The sequence below is a fragment of the Micrasema longulum genome, unplaced genomic scaffold, assembly GCF_059751315.1.
Source record: "Micrasema longulum isolate JH-2025_06_02 unplaced genomic scaffold, ASM5975131v1 h1tg001000l, whole genome shotgun sequence".
NCBI classification, from domain to species: domain Eukaryota; kingdom Metazoa; phylum Arthropoda; class Insecta; order Trichoptera; family Brachycentridae; genus Micrasema; species Micrasema longulum.
Window position 1 is genome coordinate 627,583 of NW_028278188.1, and position 13,566 is coordinate 641,148.

The 13,566-nt window shown below is 31.3% G+C and overlaps 1 protein-coding gene across 1 annotated transcript in view; it reads left to right on the forward strand.

The window, feature by feature from the left end:
- The first annotated feature begins 1,467 nt into the window (after positions 1–1,467).
- Positions 1,468–13,566, forward strand: part of LOC148277646 (uncharacterized) — a 28,884-nt gene continuing 16,785 nt past the window's right edge. Inside the window, exon 1 of the mRNA XM_088232623.1 lies at positions 1,468–2,071. Within this exon, the coding sequence (XP_088088749.1) occupies positions 1,840–2,071 (232 nt within the window). The 5' untranslated portion in view covers positions 1,468–1,839. The remainder of the gene's footprint in view (positions 2,072–13,566) is intronic.

Consider the following 13,566-nt stretch of genomic DNA (forward strand, 5'->3'; position numbering starts at 1 on the left):
AATAAAGCAAACATAATCCCTTAAAGAATATTTATCAAAAATGCAAAAAAAATAATGGTTCATCCATTTTCTTCCATTCCTTTCAGGATTCCCCGCGATCGGAAGAGTTATCACTAAAACATAGCTATTTTATGAGTCATTCACTAGTCATCAAGATGGTTAAAAAACAACAAAACTGTTATTTAAAACTATTATTTTTGCGAAACAGCTGAAACAATTTCACAAAAAAGTAACGGTGAAGAAAAACTAGTCTGGATATTATTAATTAACAAATTAAACTGCTTCGTGAACCAGTTACACATATCCCGACTAGTTGTTCGTGACACGTAACAGTTTAATTTATCAACAATATTTTGAGTTTGTCCATATTTTTGAAGACAAGGACTGGATTAAACTCCCCGGGAGCTGTTTATATTAACATATTACAACAGAGATGAAGAATATTTAAGAGAAGGTAATATAGAAGTCTAGGCATCTACAGGGCTTATGACCTGTCAATGGCTGGTTGAAGTGGCCACTTTACACACTGTGTAACATTCACTATTCTGCCCATATTTGAACATCTTTATCCCTTCAATTCTTTCATCTGTTGATGTTTGTGAAGTAAAAGAGCTGAAACCTTTATTTATGGGGGTGAGTTTCGTCTAATTGAATTATTTCACCTACGCACCAGGCAACGCCTGAAAATGTTATTTTTTCAATTTCTAAACTTCTTCATGGACCAGGTGTTTTCTAGTATCTAAAATAATTCGATCAGATTAATCTTATCTCTTATCTTTTTTTACAATTTCAAATTAATAAGGGTCTATGAAGTACTGCCAAGTAGAATTTTTTGTACTCATTAGTAGAATAAAATATATGTTTTAATTTATAATTTTAAATTTCCGCGAAAACGGTTCATTGCATTGGCCACGCGCCTTACGCGTCACGATTCGGCTTAATTTTGAACTTTGTTCGCGACTGTTTGTGTGAACGTTGTCACGAATCTTGACGTTACAATTGTGAAGGCCAAACATGTCGCGTTTTTGAGGAGACATTTTTTAACAATTTTATTTTTAAAATTATGCATGAAAACATTTCTCCATAATATCCATACTGATTTTGAAAATACAATTAATTTTTCTAAATCCATTTAAAATATTTTTATCAGTATTCGTAGTATGTGATATTTCCCTATCGCTTGCACCAGATTTTTAGCCCACGCTGATCTAAACTGTTTCACAAAACAGCCTAATTTGTGAAACGGAACTGTTACTGCTGCTCCGTTAAAATAATAACTTAAACGCCCATCTCTACCATCAATTCGACAGCTGAGATTGATGAGTTTGTCTTCAGTGATACGAGTAAAATAATAACTGCACTGATGGTGAAGATTATCAACTGGTCTTGCACCAGTAGTACAAGTACAGACTATAGAACGGTGATAAATAAGTGTGTACTCGTACATACTCCGTAGCTGCCTCTCAGTATCGCATTGAAGGCTGAAGCGCAAACCGCTAACTACAAGTAACAACCTACTCGGAACTCTCATCTACCCGAATGCAGAGCCCGAATGGTCTCAATTTACTTTTTGCAATTTTATTTTAGGAAATCAGAGCCTCAAACAGTGAACAGTCGCTAGTTGAACGCGCCGCTGATCACATCTCTCAAAATGTGGGTAGACCAGTTTGTTGCGATATTAGTGAAATACTTCGATAGTTAAATTATTCTACAGTACTTTCGGCTTATTCACTTTTCAATTAAAAAAATACTCGTAATAATGACTGTTGTTTTTTACAAGTACAACAAAGTTAAAGTGCCTTCCTGTGATCGTTTAATGTTTGTACATTGCTGAAGACAATGCTTAAACGGATTATTAAAAACGCGTTATGGTTTTTAAAATTATCAATTCTCCTGAAATGCTTGATTTTCCCGCCAATAAGTGTGAAGTCCGAAGAATTAAACAATAATTATGATATATGGAATGATATCCCACAGCGAAAAAAGAATTTTGATTTTGAATTGTCCTCGAAAACAGTTCACAATGGAAATAAGAAAACTTCCCCGGTGCACAGGGAGAGGGAAGGAAAAAGTAAGTTGATTTCATGTTTTATTCAAAGCTCGTCAGAAAGATCAAGAAGTCTTAGAGTAGAAATTATTGTATCTGCTTTTTCTTACACACCTACTAATAAATAATTTATAAAACAAATAATAAAACTTTTGACTTGTTCTCGCCGGCTATAAGTGTTATACCATATAATTAAATATTTAACGAATAAATAAATGTATTTGTACTATCCAATTTATACGGAAAGAGTAAAAAGTAGGTACAAAACTATCGAGACATTTTGGTAAGATTTATTACATTTTTTTAAGTCAATAAATATTATTAATGGAATCTCATTGTAGTTAATAAACTGTCAAACTAAGCAAAAAAAATATTTTAAATATTTTTATGTATCATTTTATCGGCGCTATGATTTTGTGATTTTGAAATTACTCCGTCCGTGACGTCTCAAGTTATCTTAAGAATATTAGGAAATCTATCACAACACTCCACCATTCGTTAATTCGAAAGAACTAGTGACGTCGTTCAAAGTAGTTCATTTTTATTATTTTTTTTCATATATTTTTGAGTAAGTTCATTTTACTAATTTTTACTGCACATAAGAAAAAAAAAACAAATTTTCCATAGAGCTGAATTTCCTCAAGGATTTTACCTTACAATGGACATCTTAAGGCTGGTGAATATTATGATGTTATTGTTTGTAATGTTAGACTAATTTACTATAATGTAATGGCGGTTCCGTGGTGAAGTGGTTAAGATTTTTGACTCGCACACGGAAGGTTCAAATGTTTTTTTTTCTCAAGCCTGGGTGTTCTGTGCTGTAATTCACCAATGTAATTGGGCCTCTCGGCCTGTGGTGCAAATAAAAATAAAAACAATTTAGGCACTAAACGTAAAAGAGAAAGAAATTGACTACTAACAGAATGTATTTCATAATATTGTCTCTCCCAGCACTCGTAGGTAAACACTAAACTTATCTATCTTTTTGTTTTTATTTTAATTTTTTAAATTCATTTAACTGTAAAAGTACACATACATAAAAATTAACAGGATAAAATTAAATGAATCTGGTGATTATTTAAAATTCTCTGGCTATTATTTTTTATTCTACTTATTTCTAAAATTTCTAATCTATCTAACTTTGGACCTTTATGTTCTACGTGAAAAATTTTATTATCTTTTGATTCGTGAAAATTATGTTTTACTTTTTTTTAATGTGATGCGTAGTTTGATATACATTTCGTTATTCAATCTATGTGGAACTAAATGTTCTTGTTTTTTTAAAAAATTTAAATATAAATTAGATAAATTATTATATCATTACTATGGAATTCCACCGAGAATTGTCCATAAATAAATTAAATCGAATAAAAAATGGTATGTTTACTTGGTTCACCGACAGGCACTAACACAAAGGGTTATTAAACATTCGAATGCACTGTACATTGATGCCAAATATAGGGAATTAAAATGCAAAAGAAAATTTAAAATAAAAATTACTGCACACGTTAATAGTAAAGCTAAAGAGATTTATTAGAAAATCTATATATGTAAAAGGCAATGTTCGTATGTGTGTCCTCGATAGAATGAATAAATACTGGACCGATTTACGTGCGGTTTTCAGCAAAATTTAGATCTTTGTCATGAGCGTATTTATAGCTCTTGCTTATTCAAAATCTACAATTGTTTAAGTAGAAATAAAGTAAGGAGCGTAAATGATTATTTTTATCGTTGACCAGGGCTGCATTCGCCGAGAAAGCATTTACGAAAAAAATTGGAAGGATGTTTTTTTTATGTATTAAATATGTTTGTTTTTATTTTTGCTATTATTTAATTATGTACGTGCTTCCCCTTTCCATTATGTTGTATCCCAACTCAACACAGGGCCCTTGGCCTCATAGAGTTTGGGATACGTTATTATTATATTTATTTGTAATATGTATGTATTTGTATGAATAAATAAATAATGTTTACAAGCAACATTCGTTTCAGACTATTTCCTTAAATTCCTTATAATTTCTACCCATTAATATATTTTTACTACATTTTTGGTAACACTACAAAAATATTAACTGACATTCAATACCTTTTTGAAAATCGCATTCCTGAATAGAGTGCACCCCTGTTGATGAAGAGAGCAGAGTTTGACATTTGCAAAAAGAGTTTTATATTTGAAAATGAATTATTTTATGTTTTGGAATTCAAACAAAAACAAGTACTTAGGTACCTACTTAAATTCAATATTTGAACATGAATTATTTTTAGATTTGGAATTCAACCATAAACAGGTACCAAGGTTCCTATATATCAATGAAAAGTTACACCATCTTTTTTCATGACAACGAAAAGTCGATTTTGTCTATTTTAGTTGGGAATAAAAGGTTCGAAATGCAGATGTCTTTTTTGCATAGCATCGGGGAACCATCTTCAAGACAGTAACAGTAAAAATAATGTTCAAATACCTATTTATCAAAATTCCTTGTCACGCATATCCTCACAATTTATGTAATCCAAAACACAAAAATAGTTGTTTATGTACATATCTAATTTTAACTAAATACAATAATTGATATCAAACTTTCGATTGCGTTCATTTAATATATATAAACGAGTATGTACTCAAATATAGCAATAGCAAACCATTGCCGGGCTCAGCTCATAGGTAATGATAGTCTATCCAAGGAAAAAAATATTTAATTTATTATTTTTTTATTTATTCATTCAAATACATATTTAAAAAAAACGTATCCCTAACTCAATGAGGCCAAGAGCCCTGTGTTGAGTTGGAATACAACATAATGGAAAGTAGAATCATGCATATTATTAAAGAATACTAAAAATAAAAATAATATTAACATGAATATAAATTTTAATAAACATCATGCCAACACAATTGTAAAATTAATATATGTTATTTGCATCATTACGTATTATTAAAATAATTAATATAACTTTAACTATACTATTCCTGTTACGTATTTATGTAATATTTTGTAATTCTAAAATCATCGTCATTCCCTTTCCGCACCTAATGGTGCATAGGGCACTGCATTAGTACACCGACTGCAGCGTATCTTGATAATATATTTTTTGTTACATGAAGGTAAGATGATCAGTCTTACGCTTTAGTTACCAGTCCTGGGACTATGAAATATTCGAGAGGGAAAACACCCCTTTAAATAAATATTTCATATCAATCATGTCGGGAATCGAACCGAGACCTCTTGCGTGGTAGGCAAACGCGTTGACCATTACACCACAAGTCTGACTATTTCTATAATAGTTATTATTTAGTTAATAATTTATTTATTATGAAGTATTTTTTATTGTCTTAATAACTCTCTTTCAGTATTGATATGAAACTACTTATAATTTCAATCACAAAAAATCTGTATCTTAGAACAGGCTGAGCCATGTAAGACAGAGATTAAACTAACTAAACCGTAGGACACTCGATATTGATGTCAAATGTTCTAGAAGTATATAGATTCCCTGGTAATAAACATGTATATGCATATGCAATAAATAAATTGATTTGACCGTTCGCAAACTTGCAGAATTAAAATTCGACGTAATATGAGATAAACCTACATAATACCCCCCCATTCTAAGATAAAACTTAGTTGGGTCTGGGTTATCGTGAGGTCATTGGGACATTGAAGTACGTTATATGTAGTTGCGTGGGTTTACTTTGCACTAGCAAGGATGTGTTAGGTGAGCATATTTATTACGTATAGGGTCGCTGTTCTAAATATCCTACACACTATACACATATGCGTAATATTGCAATTTATGCATACAACACATGAGAATTTCAGTATCAAAAGGTACTTAACCACCATTTTTTATTTTTTTGTAGATTTTGATCCTAGATCATCGCTATGATCTCGGAGATATGTATTGAAAACTTTTTATATATTGAGATTATATTCAAATTTGAAGTTATTCACTATCAAAAACTCAGCATTAGTTTCAAAACATACTCAAATGCAAAATTGCTTGGTTTCAAAATGTAACTACATTCTAGCGCCTGAGCTTCAAAAGTATTTAAATCATGGTTTAGTTTCTTTTTTTTCCTTTTCTTTTATTCAGAAAACATGCAATACAATTACATAGTTTTAGACTATACAAAATTAGACTTAATTCTAGCGGACCAGTGAGGTTTCCATTTTATAGACAATAAACAACTTAAACAAATACAAACTAATACCACTTTCGGACAAAGGGATTTTGAGTATTATTCAATTAAAATCTATAACCTACTTCCACTATCTATTAAAGCAATTAGTAATGAGAAAATGTTTAAAAAGTCTATTAAAAAATGGATAGTGAAGCTAGGTAGAAGTAAAATGGATTGTCTCATTCGCCCATACCAATACTGAATCAACTGCTCCACAACTGTATAGCTTATGTTAGGTTTTTGTTATTTTCATTGTGTGTTTTGTAATATAAATAATATAGATGTACATAAATACCATGTTTTTAAAACTGTCTGAATATTTATCAATTATGTCTGTTTTTTAAGTTAGTCTTCTTTGTTTATTCTCAAATGTAATTTCAAAAAACTTAATTGTTAAGTGTCCTCGGCACGGGAAACCCCAGTGAGGTCACATTATTTTTATTATTAATTATAGTTTGTAAGCGAAAAATATGAATAAATAAATAAATATTACATGCTAAGATTATCAATCAACTAAGTTTCACAAAGTTCTTATATCCCTTATTAAATAACTATTAATTATATGTGTAAGTCTTATATAAATCATGCTTTCATTCCATCAGTATTTATATTTGGTTATAATAATAAGCAATCAATTAAAATTTACGAAAAAAATGTTTTTGTTGTGACTTTGGCTTTTATAATACGACATATAACAGTGATGCACAGTGAACAGTGCTGATTTAGATTGTTATAGATTTATAATATTTCGACACAAAACCAAAACAATGAAAAAGTAATAGGGGAGAAATAATGTTTTGGTATAATGTGTAAATAAAAATGATTAAAACTGTATTTAATGATAAAACTTTAATTACGAAGATTTAGACACAAATCCCTTCGGTGATACTATAATCGTCGAAGTAAATTGAATTTATAAATGCTTTATCTACATATTTATTAGCTGTACCCAAATAACATTTTTGAGACACAAAGAAGCCTTAGGAAAACAGAGAGTAAAAAAATCAAGTTTTTTATTCCTGTGAATTAAATGTCTGAGTCTTACGTATTTTCCTTAGTGAACATTCATAATTTATTGTATAAGTAGATGTGAAGTTTTGACGATTGTGAACATCAGGGTTTGAATCAGTTGACACAATAATTAAAAACATGAAACACGAAAGATGTAAAGCTTTATTAAATTGTAAAGCCTATTTATGACAAGATGTATGAATGTGGAAGACTCTAGGAATGTATGTAAAGGCGCGTGTCCATAGTGCAAGCCTAACGCGGTGGCGACAGCGGGCGCGTAATTTCGAACATACGAAAACGTATGAAAAACGCCACACATGGCCATAGTACGAGACCTGTGGCGAGCGCGACAAATTAATGTTCGAGGCCTAAAAGCGAGCGATTTTACCATCAATTTCTAACCGCTCGTTACCGCCGGTTTCTCGGGCCTAGCTGCGAGCAGCAAATAACCACCTACCTTGGCATGGTCGCGCGGTAAGGATAGACGTGTGTGGTGGTCTATCCTCTCTGTCTACCTATAAGGAAAATGGCGTGATGGTAGTAGTAGTACATAGTGTGATTTCTAGCACAATATGAAATAGTCCATAAATAAATGCGTCTGTAGTGTCTAGAGTCGATTATTGTAATGGTATCTACGCTGGTCTGACAATGAATAAAATGACTCGCCTGCAGTCTGTATTAAATATCGCAGCGAGACTTATTTTCGGAATCTGAGTTCAGTCATATCACTCCGCTACTTCGGCAAGTACACTGGCTACGTTTTCTAAAGGGGGTAGAATACAAACTCTGTTGGCTTATGTATAAGTCACCGCACAACTCTGGTCCGGAATATCTGAGGAAACTATGCATTCCAGATGAACTAGCCGACATACGTATTATGCTTAGTTCAGCTCCATCTATGGCGAGAGAAAAGTTTTTGTACCTCGACGCAACCAGCGTACTAAATTTGGTAAACGCGCATTTGCGGTCGCAGGCTCTATGGCATGGAACACTCTCCCAGCAGAAGTGCAAAACTGTGAGAATGAAGTGATGAATTTGGAAAAAATTTAAAACCCACTTGTTTCCCTAAATCATTTAAATAAATCTGTAGCATGTGGTAACAAAGTAAATTGTTTTGCTTAAATTACTTTAAATTAAAATTAAATTTATTTATTTAACAAATTATTTACAGAATTACTCTGTAAAGCGCCCTTGAGGTATTATATTACGAAAATGCGCTTTATAAGTTATTATTATTAATAACAGATATACTATAGAAGTGATTAATTATAAATTATACCAGGGGTGATAACCAAACGCTTTCGCGGCCGTAGAATACACTTTTATCTCGTACACTTTTATCTCATACAAAATACACGAGATAAAAGTGTTTTCTACGGCAGCGAGAGCGGTTCAGAATAGCACCGCAGGTAGAAGAAGCAAGATTATTAATATTGTGTTCCATGGGGACTCATTTTTATTATTTATCAACGAAACAAATCTTTGCAAGCATCGACAAACGAAACGGGATATTGTATTACAATATATATGAGAAAGTGAACATAAAACCGGCTCGTACATTTTATTGGTTGGAGTTTATTTTGTAAAAAAAATCATTGTTCTCCAAAACGGTTTGCCTGTGATTAATGGTGATAGCCTACTGAGATAGTGACAAGTTGTATGTTGCATCCAGTATCCAGTTTCCTTAGCGGTAATATTCATACGCAATATTCTCTCGCTCTTCCTCTGAACTTAATTTGACAAGGAAACAAACTGCATTCTTGTTGCACCAACTGCATCACAACATATTTTAGTTTCCACTGTACCGTTAGCCATTCCTACTAATTGTTTTAATGGACAATGTACACCATTTTTGGGTTTCGTCTTATAATTACGATGTAATATGTATTTATATAACCCACTTAAAATGTTCGCTGCATAAGGTAAATGACTGGTGTATCTGAAAAAACATTTTATTACATTATTTACGAAAATCAAATTATTTACACATCGAACGAGGAAGTTTTGTGGTATTCATTTTTTTTTAATTTGCAAAAGAACTATTAAACTAAGCCAAAATTTAAAAAAGTTATCAGCGTTATGATTTTTTAAAGTTTTGGGATTTTGAAATTATCCGCCTGAGACGTCTCAAGTTCTCTACAGTGAGTTGTTCTGATTGGTAGGTTGGCTTCCTGGTAACCGGAAATGTACCACAAATCACAACACTATAATTAGTTGATTTCGGAGAACTAGTGACGTCGTTTAAAATTCGTTCATTTTTATCAAAATCGTTTTTATATTTTTTTCCATACATTTTTGAGAAACTTAGCGGTATAATTAAATGCTCTAATTTTACCGCGTGTAAGAAATCATATTCCATATCTAATTTCTTGTTGCACTAAACTTCCCCGATTAGTGATGATGGTTTTTTGTTTTTTATTTTATTTGATTTATTGGGGATATCAACAGTAATACATGTAAAAAAATAAATAAATAAAATATACGGAGAATAAAACGAATGACAGATTACCACAGAAATACATGAAATACTCGTACAATTCATGTTAGTGTGTTTTTGTGAATGAATGTGTGTGAGAGAGTTGGTGTTATAATTTAATGGGGGTGGACAAATATTATTGCACAAGTGTCAAAAATATGAAGAATGAATTATAAAATAAGATTTTATTATAGAAACGACTAAGTATAAGAGAAAAATGTGTGTTTTAAAACGCGCATTTTAAATGTTAATTTGTTACAATCAAACGGATCAATAAGGGGAAAGTTCAAATTATACTCACGGGCTAAGTGGAAAGTTCTGGGCATAGTTCGTACGAACTGCTGGCACATGAATATTAATTTATTATTTAAGAAGGGTAATGGAAATTTAGAAATTTACAGAATGTATGAATAATATTCTCCATCCTCGTTGAAATATAAATGAATATTTTTTATTTTCTTCGTTTATAGATATAATTTTACTCCAGTAAAATTTCTGGATGGTGTAGAATCAATTTCACCATGTAATTATTTTCGTTTAAATTAAATCATTATTTAATTTTCGCGTCATTTAATTAAGAGCATCAGAACTACTAGGTTTAAATCAATAAGAAAGTTCAGTGCTACGGGAAAATGGATACAAAAAATGTTTTCTTTCGCGCGGTATATTTAAAGCATATTTACGGCGAAGTTTCTCTGAAATGTATAAAAAAATTAATAAAAATGATTTTGGTTAAAATGTACTTCTTTAAATGACGTCACAAGTTCTTCTATATCAACCAATGATGTTGTACTGTTGTGATAAATTTCCGGTTTCTAAATCAGGATAACTCTCCGAAGACAACTAGTGACGTCACGCGCGGAGTAATAAAAAAACGCATCGATGATAACACGATGCACGAAAATATATTTTTATTAAATTGGCACGGTTTGGTAATCTATTAAATAATAATTTAATAAAAAAATAACTTCCTCATTGTGTAGTTTGTTTAATATAATAGATAATTTACTTGTAATGTAAAGAGTAGGCATTTTTACATGATTAAATAATTGGAAATAAATCCACCAGTGATTTAGGTCAAGCCAAGCCCTAAGTTATTTTTAAACGGCGAGAAAGTAAAATATAATACACATGTTTAGTCAATTGTATTCTCCGATGTATTCATACACCTAACGGACATTGTAATTCAATAATCATTTGAGCACAAGAACAGTTTTTAATCACGTTAAAATTGATTCAGTTAAAAACACGATCGCCAATAAAAATTGTGATTATTTTAATTTGATAAGTACAACAATAAAAAAACTGACAAAGTAAAACAATCGATTAATATTCTCGAATCGACTACAGAAGCATGTACTGAAAAGTTTACTAAAGATCAATTTGATAAGATTTATCGGTAAACTAAAAAATGAAATAAACAAACAGGCGTTGCCTAGTATGTGAAATAATTCGATTAGATGAATTTCTTCACAACACTGTTTAACGTTACTAAAGTAAACAGATTGAAGAATTGAAGGATGTTCAAACATAGGCAAAATGGTGAATGTTAAACAGTATGTAAAGTGGCCTTTAAAATCAGCCAACGACAGTTCATTTCATTTTTTTTTCATTTCGTTTTTTGCACCACAACAGGCCAGGAGGCCCAATTACAGTGGTGAATTATATTACAGAACAACCAGGCTTGAGAAAAATCACATTCAAATTTTTATGTTCTCACCGGGAATCGAACCCGGAACCTTCCGTGCGTTAGTCAAGCGTCTTGACCACTACACCACGGAGGCCGCCAAGCCCTGTAATTACCTAGACTTCCATATTTCCTTCTCTAAAATGTTCTCCATCTCTGTTGTATTTTGTTAATCTTTATGACTCTCTAGGGGTTGAAATCCAGTCTTTTGTCTACAAACATTTGTATAAACTCAAAATGTTGTAAAAAATAAACAATTTTCACACATTTACTGATTAATGATTTTACATATTAATGATATTTAAAGTTTTAACTTTGTGGTCAAACGTTTTACTAATAGTTGTATTTGTAAATATTTGTATATATAATCACTTACCGACTTTTCTATATCTACCATTGAAATGTATGGCACTTTAGTTTTATATTTTTGTATTTTTAACCAAAATCATTGGTTTTAAAGGTAAGTATTATACACTGCAATATTTTAATGTTCCTGCACTGGCACGTGAAGCGTAAGACTGATCACCCTACCTTCCATGTAACAAAAATGATCTAGATACAATGCAGTGTCCTATGCACCATTTGATGCGGCTGGAAAAATGATGTTTTCATAAAGGCAATACTCTCACCAAGTAATTAATCACAAAAAACTCATACATTTAAATTTATTTATTGAAAAAATTGTTTACAGAATAAGTCAAAATTAAAAAAAAAATGCGCATAAATAATTAATAGTAACGTTTCTACTTATCAAATAGAGTAAGAACTTGAGTTTAGAGAGAGACTTTGCGCATTTGAAAAAGGACTAAAATGTTGTATTTCTTAAATATCCTCAAAACGACTCTTACTTTATTTATTTATTACCAAAGACAATTAATTAAGATATTTTTTTTTGATTTAAAATGTATTTTTTAGCTGTTTATTTTTTGTGAAGTGTTATTTCATTATTTTGACATTTAACTGTCTGTATTGAATGGTAATATTTTTTATTTTAAAGCTACGATTGAACGACTTAGATTTACATAAAAAAAACAGTAAGTATGCCATTAAAACTTTAGCTCCACAATGTACGAGTAGGTGTTGTAAGTCATGATATTATTTTTTGTCCCAAACAAAAAAGCATACCAGTCCGATAAATTTGTATTCACTGGCTCTCATTACTAAACAAATAAATATTTTTATACGGTTTGCTATCACGTAAGTAAGCCGTTAATGTTAATTTATGGTTTTGGTTGTTTGTTGAACAGCTAGAAAAAAATATCATAATTTGAAAGTTTGAAAGTCATTTGTCTAGTAATCATATTATTCGCACTGTGTATAATATCCATGCTTTATTTTGGTTATGACCAGGCCCGGTGTTTGATCAGTTATATTTAGTTATATAATTGAAACAAAGTATTTTCACAAGTCGGGAATGACAGAGAAAAAAAAATAAATTATAATATTAAGAGCGGATTTTTGCGATTATAATCATATACCTCTCAACGTGTTCAAAACAAGTTTTCATTCATGATTTTTGGGATTAAAAATGAGCACATATGAAACGGCTCGAAGTTGGCATCACGTCATGTTGACGTCACGCGTTATGCTCGCCGACTGCGCTACAAATAAATATTGCGTACGAGTTTGGCGCCAAAACGTAATACGTGTCGTTTGTCCCACAGGGCGCGTAACAACTCGTTCTCGGGTAATTCTAATTATGCATATTTTAAACCTTTGTAGAAAATTTATCCGACGTCGCACGAAAAAAATATTAACGTATAATCGTAAAAACCCGCTCTAAATGATTTATTATATTTTTTACGCTATTCCCGACTTGTGAAATTTAAAAATATTTTTTTTCGTATTCCTCAAAATTTTAACTATTACTAATAGTTTTTAGTATTTTTGATTCCTCTTCGTGCTGCTGGGGATATTCTAATTAATCTTCTGAACACATCCTGTGGTTTTGTCCCTTTCTCTCCCTCAATAAACACCAAATATAGCTTCTCGCCACTATCCGTGGCCCTGTTATAGGTCCTGGTCGATACAGAGATCTGGTGGCTTCCAAAAAGAATTTCCAGGCTATTAAAAAAAAATGTAATCATTTCGGCGAATTGATCATATCCAATCAATTTAATCCCAGCCAGTGAAGAATTCACTTCCCGCTTTACCACAATCCAATG